A 24,546-nucleotide genomic window follows, 5' to 3' on the forward strand; every position below is an offset into this window, starting at 1 on the left:
TTCAAATCATAGATTCCTCAAGGGTCCTGTCAGGTGATCAATGGGTGATCATTTCAACACCTGTGGAACTTGGTCAAAACTTGTTTGAAACATGCCCACCATAGAAAAATAGATGCAAATTAAGCAATAAACTTGGGTTTTCAAAAGTGACTCTGGAGGCAGCTTAGCTTGCATTTCAGAACAATTATAACAACCTTTAGTATAACTGAGACCTCCTTTTCCATTTAATGCCATTTTGTTTTTTCCAGCTTTTACAAATGTGCCTTTCCCCCAAAATTAATTTCTATCTTAATGAAATTATGCTCCCTTTTAAGTACAGTGGTACCTCAGGTTACATACGCTTCAGGTTACATACACTTCAGGTTACAGACTCCGCTAACCCAGAAATATTACCTCGGGTTAAGTACTTTGCTTCAGGTTGAGAACAGAAATCGTGCTCCAGCGGCGCGGCAGAAGCAGGAGGCCCCATTAGCTAAAGTGGTGCTTCAGGTTAAGAACAGTTTCAGGTTAAGTACAGACCTCCTGTACAAATTAAGTACCTAACCTGAGGTACCACTGTATATTAAAACATCACCATCATCATTCTTATTACTGCCACCCACCCTTATCCCCTCCCCAACAAAAAAGCAGTGCTTCATTTGATATACTTCTATAGCTGCTACATTTTCTGTGCCACTCCTTCCAGAACAGTTACTTAAGTTCCTGCATGCATCCACCATTGGCACCCCAGTTCTCTACAGTTGCCTGAATATATACTACTTCCTCTCCCCTGGTGTAACTGGGCTCCAAGCTGTCCAGATCTTGACTCCTTTGACTTTGGGAAATGTTAAATGTGGCTCTTTATGCTTATTACCAAAGAGAATTTTGGTCCTTCCATGTTCCTAGTTGGTGTCCCCAAGTTGGTCTTCAAAAAGTTGTGCCATACAGCTAATTTCAAAGTAATGTTTCCTCTGATTCAGTCATCCGGCATGGGAGTATTTCTGGCTTAAGCACCTGTTTCAAAACTATCTGTCCATCTCTCCAAGAGAGACACAATGAATTTATTATTATTTTTGCAGCGGGGGTGGATAAGACACTACTTATATTTTAAGTTAACTGAAAATGTTTTGGAGAGAAACCTTACATCCCTTAACTATTCTATAACTAGTTTCTCCTCTGCATCAGTGAGACTATGGGTATTTTTCAGCAACTGAATACACATATTTACAAACCGGGTTGTGAAGATCCATGTTTCAGCCATTCCTTTAACTGCTGCACAGACTAAGGACTTCTAAGTTTTTCAAGTACTGCATTCAACATAAGGCAGAAACTTCAGACTAACACTTGTACTAAGCAATTTCAAGAACATTTATGCTGAGATATCCTATAGTCTGGTGGCTTGAGAAGATGACTACACCCATCAAAGTTGTTAATAGACTTAAATCTCATACTGGTGGGCAATCTCAAGCGACTGATTACTGAGTAGTGGGTCTGAGATAGGAAAGAATCAGGTGAGAATACAGGCTAGGCTCAGGAAAGAGTAGGTTTGAGATGGCATGATGGTAGTAGTGACAGAAAATAAATTAGTGTAGGTTGGAAACAGCATCAGCACTGGGGAGTTGTCCATGTCCACATAGGCTGCTTACAAAGATTTGAAGCATTTGGGTGCCAGCATCAACAAAGAGGAACGGTAATGGGTTCATGGAAACGTTACTTTAGAAAAGGGAGAGAAGACACAAGCTCTCTACAAAACTAATACATAGCCAGTACATTATTCTCCAGCATGAAGAGCACATATTTGTATTAAAACAGATCCCCAAAGAAGCAAATGCAAAAACATACCTTTTCTACTTTCTTGTCAGAAATATCTTGCTTTTCTAGCACTGCCATACTCTCCTTCAGATTCTTCACTATGTCTGCAGGAGACTTGTGTGATTTGCCAAAAGGAAATGGCATGGTTGCAACCTAAGCACGCCTCTTCTTCTACAATTCCTTCACCTGTAAAAAAGTTTAAAAGAGAGAGTCTGTAGTTAGGAGCAATAAAACAAAGCTTAGGACTGCTTAGCCTAAGCAAGCAGGCACCACAATTGAACAAGACTTTACAGTGCTTTCTACTATCCTACTTCCTACTATCATCTCACTTTTTTTAGCAAGAAACTTTGCAACTTGTATTCAAAATCCTGTTCCTGAGCCACTCATGTCTGCCTCTGACACTGCTGTGAGGAGGTCAGAAGTATCTGCTTCCATTTTAGACAAAGTGCAGGTTGCTGTGATGTATAAACTCAAGACAAACTGTAATTAGTGGAAGCAAGCCAAGTTCATATCATAGTTTATGAAAATGGCTCATTTTTGCTAACAATAGTGAAAATTAGTGAGTTTTTCGTCTGCGGCTAATAAAAAATGGAGCCACTTTGAAACTTTTCATTGCCATTGGGCCACAGGAGAGGCAGAATGTAGCCTTGTTGAAGCTTGTCCTGGTAAAACTAAACAACATGTATATGTAATTACAAATGATAAAAAGAGATCTAACCATGCAGAGGAAACATTCTCTTATCTTTTGGCCCCCCACACTGAAGTTAACAGTACTCATGTGGGATCTCAGTGCACAACTGAACTCCACAGAGATTAGGATCAGTTTATTTTTACATTGTATTTTTCCAGTAGTTCTATGATGAATACTCTATGGTTTCAAAAAGGATCCAACTCTCATTAGTAGTTTGGTCAACAACCTCTGATACAAGTAACACAAGCCGCCTGTAGGTAAAGTGCTTGAGGTACAGACCTGAAGGTATTTAAAATATGAGTAGCATTCTGTAACTCAGTAAACCTTTTCAAGCAATATTTACAGTTTACTTATTCAAATACAAAACGGGTAACAACAAATGCTTTAGCAGCCTAGCCATCAAATATGTATGTGCTAATTAATAAATGTTTCCTTAAATTACTTCATGACTGGACTTCCAGCGTTCTCGATAGGATACAACAGAAAAGCCTGTGCTTAAAAAATGCTGATGGGTTGGTTACTCCTGCCGCAAACAAAAGGACAGTTGAAGCTGACAGAGCAGAGGTCACAATGTCATGACAAAGAATGCCTGTCCCCACCTGACACAAATGAAAATAGCCCACAGTCTGGGTCAGGAAGCAAATCGCTACTGCTCAGTTTACAACAAACGTAAATAAAAACCTTCATTGGAACAATGTGGGGATGGACAGTGAAACTTGGCACAATTCTATGGGCTCACAATTTCAAGCCTGAATATTTCCATCAGTCAGGCCATTCATAGATTTCAGCTGTTCTAACGCCATTATCTGCAAATTACAGCCAGCAGTGCCTTTAATCTGCAAATAATTCAAATATATAACTGGAAACAAGTTAGGCAGTAGAAGCTACAGGTATTTTTTTAAAAAAAGGCCTGAGAATCACCACAAACTATGCTCAGTTAGGGGGCAGCTCATGGGCCGGGCTGCTTCCGGCCCATGGGCCTTAGGTTGGTGACCTATGCTTTAGACATTACAGCACAGTGTGCAAGGAGGCAAGGCTTACTTATACCTCTATTCTTACTGCATGTTGTAGCATGGGAAAATTGCACATCTCACCTGTGGGAGGCAATGCACATAAACACACACATTTGGAATTTGCACAGTCTGTCACAGAGGAGATGTGCATGTTGTCCTTTCAGATGTTACACCAATAATACAAGAAGTGTGCCTGCTTTTTTGTGAATACGAAGTGAACTGAAAGGAGAACAAATTAATCTATACACCGAAATATCTGGTTTTTCTGAAGTTTTTATTTACTCCTGAAACTCTGGCCAGGATTCCAAAAGCTACATAGACAAATGGAGGGGGCCTGCACCCAGCTCATTTTTTCCCTTTTACTTGGAGCAGCAGACTACTATGCCATATCATGAATTTAAAACCCCCAGCAGTACATAAGCAGTTTACAATGGCAGAGGGCTGCTGTTCAAGAAAATCAAGTGCAAGTCACTCTTGATTTGGGCTCAAGGAACAATGTTATCTTTGGATCTGGGCCATAGCCTACAAATAAACATAGGGTTGTAGCCAATATTAATCATATCAAGATAACACCCCTTGAAATTATTGGAACCATGTTAGTCATGTTCATTAATTTCAAAGGGCCTACTCCAAGAATGACTTATGTTAGATACAATCCACAAGTTTTGGGTTGCAATTCACAATAATATCACCACTAGTCCTATCAGTCTGATACATAAAAAACCTGAAGGATATATTTATGCTCAGAATCTTAGAGAAGATGTTAGAATGGCTAATTCTCTACTTAGAGCTGCATGATTTCATTATTTCTACATCTGATGGCTCAAGGAGTTAGTGATGGCACTTTTGACATTTTATCACTAAAATGAATGCGCGCGCACACACACACACACACACACACACACCCCACCACCACCACCAACACAACAAAACTGAGTAAAACACCAACATAATTTACATAATGCTAAAGGGTATGGAAACTAAGGGTTGAGGGAGTTGAGAATGTTTAGCCGGGAAAAGAGGAGTCTGAGTGGAGATATGATAGACATTTTCAAGTATCTTAAGGGCTGTCACATGGAAACTGAAGTAAATTTGTTTTCTCCTGCTCCAGAAGGCGGAACCTGAACCAATGAATTCAATTTACAATAAAGGAGATTCCGACTAAACATCAGGAATAACTTTTGACAGTAAGAGCTGTTAGACAAAGGAACAGACTCCCTCAGGAGGTGGTGGGCTCTCCTTCCTTTGAGGTTTTTAAGCAGAGTTTGGAGGCCCATCTGTCATGGATGCTTTAGTTGATATTCCTGCATTGCAGGGGGTTGGACTAGATGACCCTCGGAGTCCCTTCCAACTCTATAATTCTATGAACATTGAGATAATCAATACGCTTCAGCCATCAATTGGACTATATTAATCCATTTGTTACAAACAGAATAGTAGAATAAAATAAAATAAAAGTATAGATCCACTATTCCCATGTACTACAGTACTTATCTTCCTACAATGCACAGTAAAACCAGTAAATATTTTGGTTGTATCCAAAACTGTCCATGCACAAGTGGAACAGACTTCTACTTGTGCAATAGGGGGGGGGTCACTCTTTCTGTCACCCACAATTCCACAAGAACATTTCTGTAGGGTTGATGGACCCTGCAAAGCACATTTTAGGTGCATACAGATGGTTGCAGGGGAGAAGAGGGAGGTGTCTCAATGCATGAGCCGGTCTGCTTGCACAATGTTGGCTTCCACCCTCTGTCATTAAGGCAATTTAGGCCACCTATAGAAACTAGTTTATAGTACAAATAAGTATAGCAGCAGGAAGAAAATATATAAAAATAAGGTGAAGGACTGTCCCTGTCCTCCTCCTCTCAGAATAGTAAGCGGTTTAGTGTTTTAATTAAAATGCAATTTTTCCAGAGCTGGAGAAATACTTCTATTCCAAGCCAGCTGCCATTATGAATTTCTCAGATATGCATGCTAGGTAACTCCACATGTGCTAAACTGGGATGTTTGCAAACGTTTTTCATCTGATGAAGCAGTTGAAAAGATTTCAACTTCAAAAGACTGCTTAGTTCTCTGTAGCTGGAATTGTGAATGATAGGGTGGGGCGGGAATAGGGGGAAATACCTATTTAGCAGATTGCTACTACCTTTGCTGCAGGTGGAAAATGCCAAATAATGATCTACGAAGAGATAATGACAAGCAACCCACACCAAGTGATGTCTTATTGGGGACAGGAAACTGTTCACTCAGGTCCTTAAGACTAAACACTGTAAGGACAGAGTGTGTGTGTGTAGGCAACACGGCCATTTTTAGGAACGTGCTAGTCTATCAAAATGCTTCAGTCCCCATCAAATATCTTCCACAGGTGTTGAACTAAATGGTTACGCTACCCTTTATATTCTAATGATAGTCCACAGGGTTCTGCTAAGGTTAGTCATCCTATGAGCTTTGAAAAAGCATAGCTTTTGTCAGGACGTTTAGTCTTAATGGTGGCAGTCTATTGTAACTATCTTTGGGTAAACTCCTGCTAAGGTGGTGCCTGACAGATGCCCTCCCTGATCCAAAATCACCTTGCAATTTAAAAAATGGAGGGAAGGAACATTCCCTACCATTCCTTTTGTTAAAAAATTATACGGAATGAAACTTCAATTTTTCATCCAATCATATCAAGATGAAAATTCCTCAGCTGCACCACAGGGGAATGGAATACTGCCTGGAACAAGGCCCTTGTTTATCCTCTTAATCCCTGGTTTAGTAAACCAACCTTCAACCACTTCCTGTCTCTTTTCTTGTGTCAATATTCCCTTTCACATTATCTTTCTTCTGCCCCAGGGCCTGTTCACATAAAATCAAGGCTCTTATCCAGGAAAAGTACATACTTCTGGAACAATTTAGCATACAGGTCATGAACCCACTAAAAGAGGATTAAAATCATATTATATGAACATCAAATCTTCGACCATGTACTAAATTCCCCAAAAAACAACAACTGGAAAACAGGTCTGTCCTTCATCCATGTTCTAGCATTTTTTCTTTAACAAGTAGTAAATTGTTTGCACAGAACAATGTTTGGGGGTGTGATTATATGGAATGCAAGTCAGCACTGACCGGTCATCTTGAAAACTAAGAGAAGTTGTGGGTTTTTTTAAAAAGTATTAACCCATTGAATTTGAAGTGGCTTTATCATTCATCATTTGGTACATTTATATCATGCCTTTCTTTCACCACTCAACATATGGGGTCTCTAGGTGATCTGTCATCTGGTCACTAATTATGGGGTAAAAGCCTTTAAAAAGCTCAGCAACTCTGGTTGGCCCTGACACATGTTCACTTCATCAAATCTGGCCCTCTTTGAAAAAAGTTTGGGCACCCCTGATCTAGGTTAACTTATCTTGGGATCCAAGCCAGTATTTAAAAGTACTGTAGTACTTACCGTATTTTTTGCTCTATAAGACTCACTTTTTCCCTCCTAAAAAGTAAGGGGAAATGTGTGTGCATCTTATGGAGTGCATGCAGGCTGCGCAGCTATCCCAGAAGCCAGAACAGCAAGAGGGATCGCTGCTTTCGCCGCACAGCAATCCCTCTTGCTGTTCTGGCTTCTGAGATTCAGAATATTTTTTTTCTTGTTTTCCTCCTCCCAAAACTAGGTGCGTCTTATGGTCTGGTGTGTCTTATAGAGCGAAAATACGGTATGTGAAATGCCAACCTACCTGCAGTATTACACTGTCTTTACTAACTCCATGAATAAAAATGAAACGGGTTGAGAGAAAGAATGTTGCATAAAAATCACATCTTATAAAAACAGTCATACCAGACAGAAGCCTTGGGATTCCACAATGCTTGATACACTAAGGATAACAAAGTTCAATTAAACATTTGACTTGGGTAAATATTTTCTACTAACCCATAAAAAGCCAAGTCACTGGTTCATGTGACCAAATCCTTGGTCCATGTTTATCACAACACTGGTCTCCACCTGATTTGTTTGTTTTAAAAACTTTGATATGCCTTTTTAAGATTATCTGGTGTAGATAGGCAATTTTAAAATTGTAAAATTTTAAATTGAAAAATTTTAAAATTCCATTACATTAAACAATAAATTGACTTTCCAAAGCACTGTTTGTATTTTGGCATTCTTATTACAAACTAGTTCAACACACATATTGTATCATTACATCTTATTGGCCCTATTGTTGACGTAAATCAAATTACAAAAAGTAAATTTGTTGCCAATGCAAGAACACTATGTCTATTGTCTATCTTCTTGTTGCAAAACACTCTGAAAACTCCATTACAAGGTGACCTGTAAACCAATCAATAAAATATTTTAAATTTATTTTTAACCTCTGAAATAGTGATTTATCCAATATCTTAAGATTATTGTACATAAACTTGTGGTTGACCTGCAAACCCAAAGTAAAAAGAAAAGAAAAGAACAGATCTGATATTCAATCCTCAGACGAATAATTAGCACATTCAGTGGGGGGGGGGGAGTGGTAGCACTGATATAGCTAGAATAGAGTCAATATGCACAGGCTCTCAAAGCTATCCTATCACTAATGGGGCTCTCTCTTTTATTCCCCATTTAAGTAGTAGCTTTTTCACAATGTCAGCAGAGACAAATGAGAAGGTAAACAAGTGCTGAGACACTGAAAACTAAAAATGTTCAACAGCTAACTTTAATGCTTAACATAGATTAGCCAGACACAGAGCTTATGCAGCTGTTTCTCTTGTGCTGCTGGAATTTTACACACTGGTATATTTTTATCTACTGACCCATTTTCATCAACCATGTCAGACATGGTTGTCCTACAATGGTTGTTTATAATGTGGCAGGCTATAGGTACCCAAAGGCAGCAGCACAGAAATGAAATGACATACCCATCTGTAAGGTGGTATTGAGTTTTACAAACTTAATGGCAATCTCATGGGTAATATATCAAAACTAAAACTTCTCCTGGGACCATCACCTAGTAGATCAATGTGGCAAGGGACAAGTGTTGGAAAAGTGTTCGTCTGCAAAGATTTCCAAAATTAAACACACAAAAGGTTTGCCTTAGCTCACAGCAGAACATAAGAACACTGAAAGTTGGGAGTGCCCTCCTAAATGGGTTTCAAAACTGGTTTCATCAAACATGAAAACAATGTACTTTTCCCTACTTGCATCCAGATGTTAAGTTAGGAAAGAACAACAGTATGTTAGAGTAACTGAAAAATGTCAACAATCCTGGCCCAGAGACCTTGAAATGTTGAGCACCAAAAGCTTCAGCCAGGGTTCCAAACAGAACTTCTAAACTACAGTTTCCATCCCTCCATTGCCCCTGCCTGGTTTTGTTAGAAGAGGGTAAAGCTAGCAGACAGTCATAAAGTCACATAAAGCCATAAATCTGCAAAAAGCCATAGAGAGTTCATGTTCAAGCCAATACAGTACTTGAATCAGACACCCTCATTCACATTTCAACATTTTGAAGGACAATACTATCCAAACCCTGAATTCATGACTGATCAACTCCAACGGGTAAGTTCTCAAATGAGCAGGGGCTCAGATTCATGGCTCATTGCTGCAACTGCCCTTTAAGTGTCATCCTGATGGGGAAGGGGATAATTCCTGAGCTCATGCTGACTTTTCTCATGCAACTCAGTGTGACATCAGCAAACACTCCCCTACCTTATTGTGAGACATGCAGTGTCCTAACTACCAAATATTTTGTCTAAAAAGGCCATTCAAAAATTTGTGGATAACTATGAAAGAGCACACAGAAATTTCTTGATAAGATCCTGGATTTTAAAGAATTTGTTATAGTTGTACCCAAGGACTTCCACAGTGGAATTGCTACTTGTCCTCTTGGAACAGGAGACCCTACAGTCACCTTCATGCATTATACCCTCCCTGTGTGGAAGTGACAGTGTCAGAGAGGAGCCACATCACAGGGTGAGCCTACACGTGCAGAGCAGGCTCTACATACCTCAGGTTACATACACTTAAGGTTACATACGCTTCAGGTTACAGACTCCGCTAACCCAGAAATAGTGCTTCAGGTTAAGAACTTTGCTTCAGGATAGGAAATCGTGCTCCAGCGGCATGGCGGCAGCAGGCGGCCCCATTAGCTAAAGTGGTGCTTCAGGTTAAGAACAGTTTCAGGTTAAGAACGGACCTCCGGAATGAATTAAGTACTTAACCCGAGGTACCACTGTTCAAACATTACCTCAGTGTGTGGTACGGTGGCAGGTATGATCCTGCTTTTTAATTGTGTGAAGGGGATAGATTTATGTCCTAAACCCAGTCCAAAATTGCTTTTCAAACTCTCCATTTTAAGGCAGCCTGTCATGTTACATGAGGACTGCTACCTGAGAAACAGAAACCCAAAGAACATTTGAATATGCATAACTACTTGTGCATGTCTTTGAATGCTGGCTACAATTTTTAAAGTTCTGTCACTAGGCAGGCCCCTTTCATCCTTTAAAAAATAGGGATGGGGACCTTGGTCCTCCAAGTGTGTTGCCAACTACAGCTCCCATCATCAATGACCATTAGCTGTGCTGGCTGGGGCTGATGCATACTGGAGTCATAACAATATATGGAGGGCCACGGGCTCTCCATCCCTGCTTAAACATGTTAACATGACAGCAATATATTCAAGATTGCTAGCAACAGCCTTGGTGGGATTCAGTACTTTTTTCGGGAATGACTCACCCAGTATTTGAAGCCAGAGGAGCTAGTGTGATCAGAGTGAAGCATGTGATTTAAGCCTTTGCAGGATCATGGCTTTACTGCAGTACATGATAAAGCAACTCAGTTATACTGAAACCTGTTATGGCAAGTAATGCCTTTTACTCCCATACAACACTATTTAAATTAGCCCCCAATGAAATATTAGCTCAGAGTAATTTTTTTAATGCAATGGACAATGGCATACTGGAAAAAAGTACTGCTAATCCCAGGAATTGTTTGTGATTGTATTCACAAGACTATGGCATTTGACTGCATAAACCCTACTTTGCAACCCATATTCTAGGTAACAATGAAACAGAAAACTAACTCCCATTCAGCATTGCTAGTTCTAACATTTTTCATTTCTAAACATTTTTACACCTGAAGTGTAAGTACACTGAGTGTGAGTAATTCTTAGTGCTGGGCTAAATTTTAAATAATCTGTCTCCAACTGCTTTATTTTTAGTTCTAAGAATGACATTGTGGGAAGCAACTCCACATTACATTCCATCTAAACAAAATAATACAGTTAAATCTAAACCTAGAATCTTTTCTTCAAGCCCAATAGAATGGTTAAAAGAAGATTCAAGTAATTATTATAAAATGGAAACATGGCATACAAATAAAGTACCAACAACTAAATCCATGGGAAACTTTAACATAACAATTACTTCCACTTGAGAGCTTCTATAGCATTATTCTTATAATAATATGTACACAGGATTGTGGCCTCTGTCACATGCTGACAGCCTTTAGGAGCCACAGGTGAGAGCTGAGTGCAGGGTGGAAACCAAAGGTGAAAAACTATCCCAGAAGGAGCATGTGTTCCCTAACACCCCATACACTGGGCTAAACCAAGGTGAAGGTTGCAGATGGGTCTCAAACCCTTGGTGAGTTAGGAACTTCCCCTGAATGCGAAGATATAGTGGGTACAATGGTCAAGGATGCAGTTACAGCATGTGCTGTAGAGGGAAATGAGGGGCAGATGGGGCTCGTCAACCTGGAAAGGTAGTCCCTCTAGGAGAAGAAAAACTCTGATCCTAAACCTCTGCTGCCTTGCAGGATATCTTCAGGAGAAGAAAAAGCTAAGGAGCAAACCCTACACAAATCTAAGTAGAGTCCCTAAGACAGTTGGATGGTGCCTTGTACACCTCCTTCTGGAACTCCTGCAGCCAATCTGGTGCCAAACTATTGCTCTGCTTTCCTTTGGACCACAGTGAGGCCAAGAGGGGGGTCTCGTCATCCATATACACTGCCATGGCTTGTGCCCCAAGGAGGTCACTTTGGTGCTACTAACACAGTGGTTTGACTTCACCCTAGAGGCGCTCTCTACTGTCTCTCGAAAAGGACTCAGAATAAACAAGAGAGTACCAGTCCCCATTACACTCCCATCTGGTCATCTGCAAGATCCTGACAAATAAAATGCTTTCCCCTTGCTGTATGATTTTACAAGAAGCAAGTATAGGTGCCAAAATTGTTTGATCAACTTTGTTGCCAGAATGAACCAATTTGTGTATCTGAAGAAGTGTGCATGCACATGAAAGCTTATACCAAGAACAAACTTAGTTGGTCTCTAAGGTGCTACTGGACAATTTTTTAATATATTTCATGCCACAAAAGTGTTAAACTGCAGCTGTGATATGCTATTCCTTCACATAATCAATAGTATATATTCAGGGGCTACAAATGGGCTTGCCACTGGTGAACAGTTTTACTTCTGGTGAGTTTCATCTCACTCTTATCCAGCCTGGAAAACAGCAAAGACCTCACACTAACTTCATAATGAATCGGAGAACTTGCTGGTTTTCCACCTATCAGTTTAGGACGGGGGCAGAAAGCAGCACTTGCCTCACGGCTGCACTGAGCTGCAGAGGCACTTCAAGCATCCCCCAAACTCACAACTGAGACCCATCATTCCCCTTGGGAGCCACACAAAATTTGTGGACCTTTGTACGTATTTACAGTAAGTGACCAGGTGAGGAAATGTGGATTGGCAGCACTCGCACTGTTGCCAACACGTAATGCCTGATCACCGAAGTGGTGATCAAAGTTAAAACAAAGTGGCACTGCTGAAGAAAAATGCACGCACAACACCACTGAACAACTACAGCAGCTACTCATCCAGCTTCAAATGTTAAGCTGGCAGATGGTGATGCTGACACAATGATGGTATTCAGTGCCTTTGAGATTGCTGGTCATGGTTATCATGTGGCCATTGTTGGCGAGGATACAGACCCACTTGCATTGTTTTGCATGCAGTTAACACATGCAGGTCCAAAACAAGGAACTTTCCTATTGAAGCCTGAAAGAAACAAAATGCCAGACTGCCATGTGTAGCTTTTAATCACAAAAAATAGGAATAGGGAGAAAGTGTTCCCACTCACCGAGTGTGATACAACATCAGTGCACAGTCAAGAGTGCTTAAATAAATTCAGAAACTGCCTAACAAGCGACTTCCAATATGTGAAGTTTGAACATAAGAAGAGTCTGCTGAATAAGGCCTAGTGGCCCATTCAGTCCAGCATCCTGTTCTCACAGTGGTCGATGGAATGCCTACGGAAAGCCTACAAGCAGACCTGAGTGCAAAAGAACTCTCCCCTCAGTGGTTTTCAACAACTGGTGTTCAGAAGCATGCTGCCTCCCAACAGTAAACAAGAAATATCCATGTTTGACATGAGAATCCTAACACAACTTCTGATAACTGCACAGCACATATTCAGGGTTCGTCTTCAAGTGCAGCTGTAATCTGTGGTGACTCTGCAACCAAGCTAGTGGAAATGCAAGTTAACACTGCTCCTGCCAACACATAAACCAGATGCTTCCAAGAAGTTCTGCTCTCAAATTAGGTAGCTCTGGGTATACTTCCCACATGTACCATAGCCTGTGGTTGTCACAAAGCATACCTACCTGATATTCTCATCAGGAAGTGTGAACTGATGTGGCACCTGTCATGCAGGAATGCAAATAATGCAAAGACTAGTGACTAACAACCATAGCTGCATTGAGCCAACTAATCTAGACTATAACAGGATCACTTTGACCTTGCTAGAAGTTACAGAGCCATAATTTTCTACATCAAATGATAGCCTAACCCTCATTTGATGGCATCAAATTTATGTGCTGGGCACAGAACAAAATTGGCCATTTGAACAGTGGGAAGATAACCATATATCAAAGATTATATTGTTTAGGACATAGTTATTTATGTAATAAAATCTGCCATTTGTGAATTACCATCTTTTGCATTGAATCTGCTTTGGCTTTTATAGTATTTGAAGTTAGAGCAGCTTCTAGTCTACTTTTACTTGACCAGTGAATATGACATTTCGGAACAGAAAAAAACATGTATGAACTAAGGATCTAACAAATACATGACATAAATGTAATATCATGGGCATAATGGTGGAAGCACCATTTAGATTTAATGGGATTTTAGTATGATAAGAACATTTTGTGACATATATAAGTCATCAGCTGTATAAAAATTACATGCATAATCTGAGCCAAAGTTTGACGGGTCTGTTGTACTATTATGACTCAATATCTTATCACGACTTCTCCCATATGTTTTTCAATCTTCACAAAATGGTATACACATTCATGTGATCTTATCAAATTCTTCACACAACTAATTAAAAGCAGACTGTCAACAACAAGTTTCAAACTCAATATCTTAATTGGCTCAAAATGTAAACTGAATGAAACTGTAGAAAACAATATTTTAAAGTAATCCAATAACTAATACTTAAAGGACAACTAAATTGAAATACATAATATACTGATTATATTGGCCTTGGTATGACCAAAAAAATCTCTTTAAAAAGCATTACTAGATAGTAGCTTGAGAGCTGTAGACCTACTTCAAAATGTGAAGTTGAAAACTATGAACAAATCACAAATATGGATTAACTTTTAATGTCTCAAACTTGTCTGAACTACCAAGATCTTGCAGAGGTACATTAAGAGGCTGTCCATAAGATGGTGGTTCTTTGGAATTCTTTCCCTAAGGAACTATACCATGTCAATCTCTCCTTGGGTTCTGAATGCAAGTAAAAATAATTTCTCAGGTTTAAACACTAATTCACAGTGCAAGTCTACTCAGAAGTAAGCAGCATTAAGTTCACTATGACTTACTCCTAGGTAAGCATACATAGTGCAGTGAACTAGATGATCACACTCTAATCTAGAGCAAATGGGGGTGTTAAACTTCTTAATTATACATGTGTATTTCATTGGGTTGCGTTTAGTACTTCAACCACTACAGAGTAAAAAATAGCTTTGAGAGGCAGGCTATAAAAAAAATTTGATGTTTGTTTATTTTTTACTTAAGAACTAAGGAATCAGACATGAAGGCTCTAGCACAAATTGCAACCAAACCATTACTGCTATAACCAGTTGTGGAATAATCATTAATCATTTAACCAGGCCATTGACAAATCTGAGTTTGTTTCTACTGAAAGAAGTTAAATGATAGATACCGGTCCTTTCTTTGGTTGAAGAGTAGTCCCAATGACAGATATAGCCCATTCTAACTGTAAGGAGAGTTCAGATCAACCTCTGGGTACCTTGCTACCTCGTGCCCAGGTCCAGAACTCGTTTTACCAGCTAAAAAGACCAACCAGCAGAAATGTTCACAAATACTCCTTTGCACTGGACATGGACTAGGAAACATTTACCGAAATCTTACATGCTTTTTGTTTTTTGGTGATGGAATTGCAAGCAGGTGCAATTCACTGATAACTTGCAAGTTCTTCCAGTTACACAACATTTCTAACTAATCTGAGAGACTGACCTTGCTTAGGTAGGAGCAAAATGGGGATTGGTGCCAATAAAAAAGGAGAATCTGAAATTCAGGGGGAAATGGGTACTCAAGCACGGAACAAAGCTTAGAACTGTTAGGATCACTTCACAGCCTTATTTTTATGCTTTTTGTTCCCCCCACTTCCCTTATCACCTAAAATAATTTTTTACATCTCTCTTCCTGCCCCGCCTCTGTTCCCACGTGACACGTAAGCTGTCCTCACTTGGGAAACCTGTATATCTCACAACAGGGAGTGATGCAAAAGTTCTATTTTGGATGATACAGTCAAGCATCAGGAACAGAAAGCATGAGACACTAGTCCAAAGGAACTCAGAAATACAGAACTGCAAGATCACAGAACTGGAATGCGCCACAAGGTGAACTGTAACTTAAGGCATACAGTCCTTTTTTATCTTTCCCCAAGGGCAAAAGGGACTGTACCACTTCTGCATAAAGTGGAAGCTGAGAAAAGAATGCTCCTGCCACATGCACCTAAGCTTGTGCATCTTGATTTATTTATAACAAAACAACAAAAACACATAGTAAAATGGCAGAATTAATCTTAAAAGCAGAACTAGTGACATGATGCGATAAAAACTTATGTTGCCTATAACAATTTATATTTGCATTCTCATCCAGCAAACATCAGAAGCAAAATGTGCGCCCCTGTGTGTGTCTTTAAAAAAGGCTTCTTTCTAACAACATAAATAACACCTGCATTTACTAATATTGTATAGGGTGTTGCCGCTTTGTTTTTGCCACTGCTACTGTTGCAGAAGCCTTGGCATTTGGAATCCATATTTACAAATACAGTGGTACCTCAGTTTAAGAACAGCCCTGTTTACGAACGATTTGGGTTACAAACTTCTACAAAACCGGAGGCTTACCTTGGTCTACAAACTTTACCTCGGTCTAAGAACAGAAACCTTACGGTGGAAGGGCACTGGCAGTGGGAGGCCTCATTAGGGAAAGCGCACCTGAATGGTTTCGGTTTAAGAACGGACTTCTGGAACAGAGTAAGATCATAAACCGAGGTACCACTGTAAAGCAATCTCCTCTATGCTTTTCAACTCACCTATCCTTCAAAATCTTCCAAATCTCCAGCTGTTTTTGGAGTAGCAGGTGGTGTGCTAAGCAAAGTATTATAAGGTACAAGCACAGAATACCAGCTTTGGAAGGTTATTTTTTGATCTAGAAAAAAATGTATGCATAAGAGATGTACGTAAATGAGACTACTGTACTTTACAGAGTCCTTAGCAAACAACAAGCAACAATTTGGATCCTGAACCAGTAACAGACTACTTTCATTTTGTTTGATATATCAGATTTACAGTCTGGGAAAGGGCTTAGACCTGGCACAGCCAATTAATGCTCAAGTGGCAGCTACGGTCACGACTTATTCTATCAGTTTCATCTGATAAGAAGGGATGTGGCCAGTTTACCAACCACCACCCATACATGTGTAACCTTAGAAGCTGAGTGTATTCTATGCGGGGCTGTCATCCTGTTCAGAAGCTTCAACATGCCCAAGGTAAGGACAGATCAACACAGTCAGCTCCAGCCTGGAAAAGCCATTCACTTTCTTTGCCTGTGGCATGCAAGAATCAACTCTAGGCAACTCAGGAAGCTTTTGTAAATTAAGTTTCTCTCCCCCCTACCCACTCCACCACTGATATGATACAGACAAGCAGCACAAGCATATACTGGCAGACAAGGAAGTAATCTGTGGGATAATGACATTTGCAGTACAGCATTCAACTTACGGAAATTACATGTGCCAATTTGGTTCCCAGCACTATTCAAGGAACTAGCTCTGATCTTTCAAATGCTGGATAGCATAGGTCTCACTCAGTAAGATCAAAAAGCAAGGGGGATCTAGAAGATCCAGTCAGGTGAACTCAAGGTGTGTTACGCGGTGTGTGGTAATTTCTGAATGAAAAATTCTACAGCCTTTTTATGAATCATCATGAGGCACATTCTTATAAATATACATATTTTATCCCTGCCATCCTACACACTTGCAATTTGGGTAACCAGTACCCATTACACAGCTGGAAGAGGTGTGCAGAGGCCGCAGAAAGAACTGTGCGCTGAGGGAGCCCTTTCGGACATTCGTCCTTCTGGGAAACACTTTAAGGCCAATGTAGCCTGGAACTGGGTGTTTGAAATAAAGCTGGTTTGACTGCTGAACGAGACATGGCAGGGGGCAGTTTAAGGAAGCTTCTTCAGGTATCTGCCCATAAGAGTAAGTCCTGCCATGGGTGACACATCACCACCTCCAAAGAGTCATCCCTTGGAGGAGTAATGGGGCCAGGGGTGCCAACCCCTCTCCATTTATAACCACCATGACGAGGCTCAACCCTAGGGTGAGAGACTACTACTATTAGTATTTTTTAATTTATTGCCCACCGTTTACACCAAGGTCCAAGGGCAGCTAAAACATTAAAGCACAACATTAAAAACAGTTTAAAACAACTTATAATTACAGAGGATCCTAAAAACATACACTTTAAGTGTCAAAAGCCAGGGCAAAAAGGTGCATCTTCAGCATTCACCAGAAGTTGCAAAATGAAGGTACCAGATGCCTTGGCCAACAGAAATTAACACCTGACAGTTGTGTACTTGGAAGAAAAAGCAAAGATGCACTTGGCCAATGAAGGTTAAGCACTCACATTATCAACTGTAGAAAGTGCACATTAAAAAAAAACATTCTAACTTTGAAATGGGATTCTTCTATAATATGACTACTCAAGCTATCCCATTCACAGGAAAAAGCATTCCAGAGTCCCCAAATAGTAGAATTAATGGTCTAACACTTACTGTCTTCAATTCCCAAAATCCCTTTTAGAATATATTAGTAAAACTGCCTCAATAATATTAGAAATTGAACTCCCCTGGGGCAGAAAAAATGGAATGTTATCTAGAAATTGAAATACTTTGCAAGCTCCTAAAACATTCTTCCAACCCTATTAACTACAGAGAAGAGGCAGTTTCCCACTGACATGCCTGATATCAGAAATATTGTGGAAAGGAAGTACAAGATGTAGTTTCATAATAATTTGAATTCTCCCAAGTGGTTATTGTGTAACGGCAAAGGAAACAGAACTTAAAACAAACAAGAAAAATGAGTTAGTTTTTTGGTTTGTTTTCTTTCAGATTATGGATGTGCCATGAAGATCTAATGGAGCTACATGTCAGGATTGGGGAGGCATGCAAGAAGAAAAGTTTCCTTGTAAATGCTGAGGTCAGAGTCCAACTAAATAGGTAAATGCAAATTGATCTTTCTCTGCGTTCAGGGAGCAAAAGGACAACTTGGGAGTCTTTGGTGCCAAAGAAGATGCCACAAATTCCACATTGTTTCAAGTATTTGTTATTTTTAAAAGTCTATGTGCCAGAATTAGACAGGTTGCTTCAAAAGTACCCCCTGTCGTTGAGTTACACAGTGCATCTTTCAAGTTTTGGACATGAGGCAGAATTTCTCAGCTTCCTTAGACATCCTGGAGCCAGATGTCTAAACTGCAAACACTGCTCATTTCAAAGCAAAGAAATACACACTGCCATCCCAACAACACACCACTGCTTTAGTTATGTCACACTGCCTTATAATTCAGCATTTTTCTCACTACCTATGGGAAACAATTGACTCTAGGCTACAGGTGTATCTACACTGATATCACAATTACTGACACCATAAATTAAGCCATTGCCATGTGTGTTACAGAAGTGCTGACATCCTCACTGTGGCTCCACTGCCACCCATGCTTGACAGGCACCTTCAACAGCCCCTCAGGAGGGGAGTAGGTAACAACGTTGTTGTTGTTGTTGTTGTTGTTGTTGTCTGTCTGTCTGTCTGTCTGTCTGTCTGTCTGTCTGGAATGTAACAGCAGAAGAATAGATACAGGCGAGCAAAGCAATTGATGGACAATAGCTCCAAGTCTGTTGCCAAGGTGAATACTATAGCCGTTAGTGTTCAGTATTCAGAACTACTATATTATCAATATCCAAGCCAACCAACACATTAGAGAAGTTGCTCAAATGGCTCATAACAGAATCATATGGTACAACTCAGGATCACTCAGACATGTAACCAACCACAGGGCAGTTTTCCTGACTGGGCAAACTGGCATTCCACTACACTGGCCATACAGGCTTTCAGTGGCACTATATACAGAAATACTAGTGCAAAATGTAAAGATGGATCAAAGCACAATATCCACTGGGGGGGTGGTTCTTTAAAAATATTACATTCTGAAGCAAAATATGTGGCCCTCCAGACTACAGCTTCCATCAGCTCCAGGTAGCATGGCCAATGGCTGGAGATAATGGGTCCAAAGATTCTCCATTTCTGTTAAGATTTGTGTACAGTGGACGCTCGGATTGCGAATGTGATCCGTGCGGGAGGCACGTTCGCAACCCGCAGCGCCGTGTCTGCGCACGTGCGGGTCGCAATTCAGCGCTTCTGCGAATGCGCAAAGCGTGATTTAGCGCTTCTCCGCATGCACGAGAACCGAAACCCGGAAGTAACCCGTTCCGGCACTTCCGGGTTCGGAGCGGTGTGCAACCCGAAAACGTGCAACCTGAAGCGCCTGTAACCCAAGGTATGACTGTATTTCAAAGGACAATCCCTGTCAGCCCAGAAAGTACGGTAAGTCCTATTGAACTTATTATTGGGGTCGGATTGCAGCCTGAATCTCTTCACTCATCCCAGTCTCTCTCCGATAATCTACCTCGTTTCTTAAAACACCTGTTACAGCATCAAAGACACACAAGAGAGATTCTTTATTACGGTATGAAACAGTGCTCTAACAGCAGCAAAATAATGTGGATGTATGTCATATGACACAAAGAATGGATGACCAACCTGCAGGACAAGTAGCACAGGCAAGACCAAGTCTGTGACACTCAGAGATAAGGAGGGCCCTTGGGCTTGGCTATGTTGTGCTGCTGCCGTTCCACAGTCTAATAATCGACTAGAGACAGTATCAACCATGTAATTACCAGGTTCAAATTATGAATTTTCCCAGGTTCAGGTGCAAGATAAATTGATGTTGTTTTGCTAAGAAATTTTTCTGCAGTTCAGAATGGAAGGTTCTGCACATGTGCAGAGTGCTTCTTAAGTCTTCTTTTTAAAAAAGTGTAGCAGCCTTAAGAATCAGTTAAGAACTCTTGGGGAAAGGAATCCCCTCTACTCCTCCCCCAGTAGTGCTAAAACATACCTGCATTAGTGATGCAATGCTTAATAGATTAATCTGTAAGATTATTCAAAGGTCTTTCAATAGACTAAAAAAGTACTTCTGATTTACAAAGCTGAATATCAGATCATGCCTCCTACAACTCCATTATTTCTGACCTCAGATATGTTTTACTCTTGTGCAAGTTTAATCAATGAATAGGCTGAAACCCATAAGATTAAGTCGTTAAATTTCTTTAATTTGCGCACAGCCCAAATCTATACATTTGTTTTCAACATCAATTACTTTTCCTCCTGGAAAGAGTAAGTTAAATTACCACATATCTTTTCATGGTGCAATATATACTTTTCTATTACAACTTTTTAGCGATGTCTAAAGACTGAAAAGGCCCTTTTTATGCAGAGTATTCCTGTGCATATTAGCTCAGAAGTAAATCGCAGTGGAGTTTACTCCTTAGAAACTATGCTTAGTATTGCAGTCTTAGCTAGCTTATATACAGCCCAAGTACTTTTAATGTTACATATGTTTTTGTTAAAATTATGCAGTAGGTTACAAAGCTTAATCTGCTTCCTCACATTTTAAAGCTGAAGTAGGGTATGACTGGTATGAGAGAAAATTACATCTTGATGCTTCCAAAATAGATCACATATGTTTGAGAAAGTGCTGTAGTTATTTCTGTATGAACTAGTTGGCTGCTCCCCTTTGGGCTTAATTCTGAATCTGTTCATTTATACAACATTGGGGGACTGATTTAAGCTAGCAATATAAATCAAGATTTAAATCACCAAGTGGAAAACCTCAGCTTAAAATGTTGATGTTGGTCCAGCATTCTATTTATACTTCAGTAATGATAATAAAGAACATTGATTTACAAGTTAAATAGGACCTCTGCACTATATTTTGTTCATATTTGCTAACTAGGAGGGCACACCAACTATATACACATTTGTGAAATATTTCATTTATTGTGCATTTTAGCTTTTTAATAACTGATGCATAGCACCAAAGCCCTAAAATATTATGTATTGGTGTGTGTGCCTCGGCATGGCCCCATAGTTAAGTGATCTAGAATGGGCCACTAGATCACATGCTCCTTTCCCCCGTTCCTCCTCCAGAAAAGAAAAGAAAAACATTTCCATGCCCTTACAGCAACATTAACTTTGGTTAATTCTAACCAGATTCCCTCTTAAATGATCAGGATTTGCTTACCAGCTTCAATCTTTGGTTTCAGATCTAGTCAGTATTAACCTAATCCAGAGAAGTATTATCCTAATCCAGAGAAGTATCGGCTGGCTAGTGAGGGTAAAAGAGGAAGCCTATTCCCAATAACTGTCAATAACAGCCAGTCCAATTAAAAAAAAAAAAACAATTAAGATTTATGGGGCTGCATAATGTTAGTATAGACATGACACTGAGTAGTTGAGAGATTCTTCTGACAACACTTAAATGTAGAGAATAGTCTTTTCTTTGCCTGATAATGCTCATGAGATGCAACATATTTCGATGATATACAGGCAATGTGGCAATGCGCACATGTGCAGTCACACATTCTTTGAAGGTGTGAAAAACGGGAGTTGCCTGTACTAAAATTATATTCATATCACAATGCATGAAACTAGCTTTAAAATAATGTACTACAAGTCATGGAACAAAAATTTAAATATAAGGATTTAAAAGAGAAAATAAATATGTATATTTGTATTGTACAATGTGATTCAATTCACATGTCCCCTGTAACACACTACGGTGGTAGTGTACTTAAGTACTTCATTCGTTCTGGAGATCCGTTCTTAACCTGAAACTGTTCTTAACCTGAAGCACCACTTTAGCTAATGGGGCCTCCTGCTGCTGCCACGCCGCCAGAGCACGATTTCTGTTCTCGTCCTGAAGCAAAGTTCTTAACCTGAAGCACTATTTCTGGGTTAGCGGAGTCTGTAACCCGAAGTGTATGTAACCCGAGGTACCACTGTATTAATTACTGAATGGCAATGTGCTGAAATTCAGAGCACCTGAGCCAGCCTTTGTCACCCACAGAAAGTAAGTTATGTGCCTCTGTGACAGCAAAAACATAGCTTACTCCTGATATATTTATAATAGAATCCTATGCAAATGGGAATCTATCCTGCTTTGCTCTGTCCCATTTTAATACTTCACAAAGGGCTGGACTCACATAGTTGGCTGTATGTAATTTGAATTGTTTCCAGTCTTAACCGACAGCACCCATATTAGTTTTTCTGGATATTGCTGGAACTGTGGCAAAGCCCCATCCTTTTGCTCTTCTTACACAGGGCACATCTGTTAGCTACTACAACATAGCACTACTAGTCCCAAACTTACATTAATGTGCTTACTCAAACATTTCAATAAGCACATCCAGGACTGAAATGTCAAAATTCAGTAATATCCTAAGGGTTGATTGCATAAAAGAACAACAATTTTGTTAGCACTTAATGAATGGTGGTTTCAAACTTCCAGATATACCCCCTCCATATATTTAATACTATTCCTTGGCTCTTACAGAGTGGCTTTCCAGAAGATGCAGGGGAGCAATTCTTAGGCCCCAACCTATGAATTTTAAAAAATTAAATAACTTGCCATTTCCAACTCAACTTCCTATATTCTTTTTCACATTCCGCTTTTATTGTGGTATAAATGCCAGCCTCTTTCCCACTCAAGGGAAATTTATTGTTATTAATAAATTTAAGCATGCTGCACGTGCAGCACATTAATCTACCCACACCCTCATCCATTCTGGTGCAACAACAAGATTATACAAGGTCAAACACTGAGTTTGAAATCTAATTAGAGAGGAACTTTTCAAAATTGTTCTGTTTGAGGACATGCCCCAAGGAATTCAGAGGCAATTTTAAACTTTGCATGCACATCTGCGTTTTACAGTTATAAACCAGAGAGCAACAATAGTATGGCACACCTTGCATCAGCCAGCTCTATGCAATCAAGTAAGATATTCTACTGCCAAGCTTAAAATCTCCTTCTAGGAGATTGAGGGTCACAATGGATGTTTTAAACGAAATTACTAAAAGGAGTGAGTGGTGCTATTCATAGCAAGACTGTCTTAAAATTATTTAAGGATGGTTAGGGAAACTGGCAACTATATCCTAAACATTTGCACTGGTGTGTCTGCCTGTAACTTCATACTCTGCGGCCTAGTGCTAGGGCTGCACTTGTCATATTGTATTCAACACGCTTATTTATAGATGCAGCAAATGTTGCCCGATTCTAAGAAGGAGCAGCTTAAGTATCCTAAGTAGTTGTGAAAAATAGCAATGAGTGAATTCATTACTAACTACTTAAGACAGCTTTATTTATTCTGCAATTATTTCCTGAACAAAAGATGTGTGCTGTTTTTAAAATAAGTTCTAAATGTTGCTATCTTTGATTTTCTTTTTAAAGCTCCCCCCCTTTAAAAGACAAATCAAAGAATTACTGCACAGCAGCAGGTTATTTCTGGCTCTTCTACAATTATTAATCTTGTTACAACACTAACAAGTGGGAACATAAGCAAAGAAGAAAACACACACACATACAACTCAGGACAGCTATTTTCTGGAAAAATTCCTGAGAGGTATCAGTGTTCAGCTACGGGAGCAAAAACAGTCTTGTGATACTGCATCATATGTCATCTGATCCGATGCCACAATGAATCTGTTAGGGTAGGACAGGCATAGACAAACTCGGCCCTCCAGATGTTTTGAGACTACAATTCCCATCATCCCCGACCACTGGTCCTGTTAGCTAGGGATGGTGGGAGTTGTAGTCTCAAAACATCTGGAGGGCCGAGTTTGCTTATGCCTGGGGTAGGACATGGCCATCAAGGTATCCTGCATATGTTTTGAACTACAACTCCCATCAGTCTTAACCAGCAGAACCATACTGGATGGGGCTAGTAAAAGTTGCCGTTCAAAACATCTGCAAGGCACCAAGTTCTTCAATACTGTTTTAGAGTGACAGCCAACGTTCAATAAGCAAACTAGTGCTCATGAAACAAAATTCCCTCTTTGCTTCCGAGACCCTCCCCGTATCTGCTCCAGTGAGTGCCCTAAGAGTAGACTTGAGGGGGAGGGGACTGCAGGGAAGTGAGGAAGTCCTGCACCAGCAGAAGTCCATTTTGGTTGCGGGCAGCTAACATAGGATGCGACTATTAGTCTTTAAAGTGCCACAATCCTCAGTGGTGATGTTCTCTGCATCAGTTCTAGAAACGAGCCAGGATAATTTTGCACCTGGCTTACTGACCACTTGTGACCAAATGAAGATGTCTGAGAGCCAGGATGGCGCCTGACACCACCACCTGGATATGCATACCTGGGGATCATTGGACTTTG

At 40.0% G+C, this 24,546-nt stretch overlaps 2 protein-coding genes across 4 annotated transcripts in view; one reads left to right on the plus strand and one right to left on the minus strand.

Annotated features, from left to right (window-relative positions):
- Nucleotides 1-24,546, plus strand: part of LOC307216071 (G-protein coupled receptor 35-like) — a 307,342-nt gene that overhangs the window by 258,977 nt on the left and 23,819 nt on the right. The gene's annotated exons all lie outside the window — the stretch shown is intronic.
- CAB39 (calcium binding protein 39) overlaps nt 1-24,546 on the minus strand; it is a 47,449-nt gene that overhangs the window by 18,681 nt on the left and 4,222 nt on the right. For 2 of the 3 annotated variants that reach the window (XM_079975920.1, XM_079975921.1), the window contains exon 2: nt 1,822-1,977. In XM_079975920.1, the coding sequence (XP_079832046.1) occupies nt 1,822-1,935 (114 nt within the window). In that variant the 5' untranslated portion in view covers nt 1,936-1,977. Of the gene's footprint in view, nt 1-1,821; nt 1,978-8,986; nt 9,090-24,546 lie in introns of those variants that run through there. The other variant, XM_079975922.1, reaches the window with a different exon arrangement.

This window comes from Podarcis cretensis, assembly GCF_951804945.1.
Source record: "Podarcis cretensis genome assembly, chromosome: 5".
Classification (NCBI taxonomy): domain Eukaryota; kingdom Metazoa; phylum Chordata; class Lepidosauria; order Squamata; family Lacertidae; genus Podarcis; species Podarcis cretensis.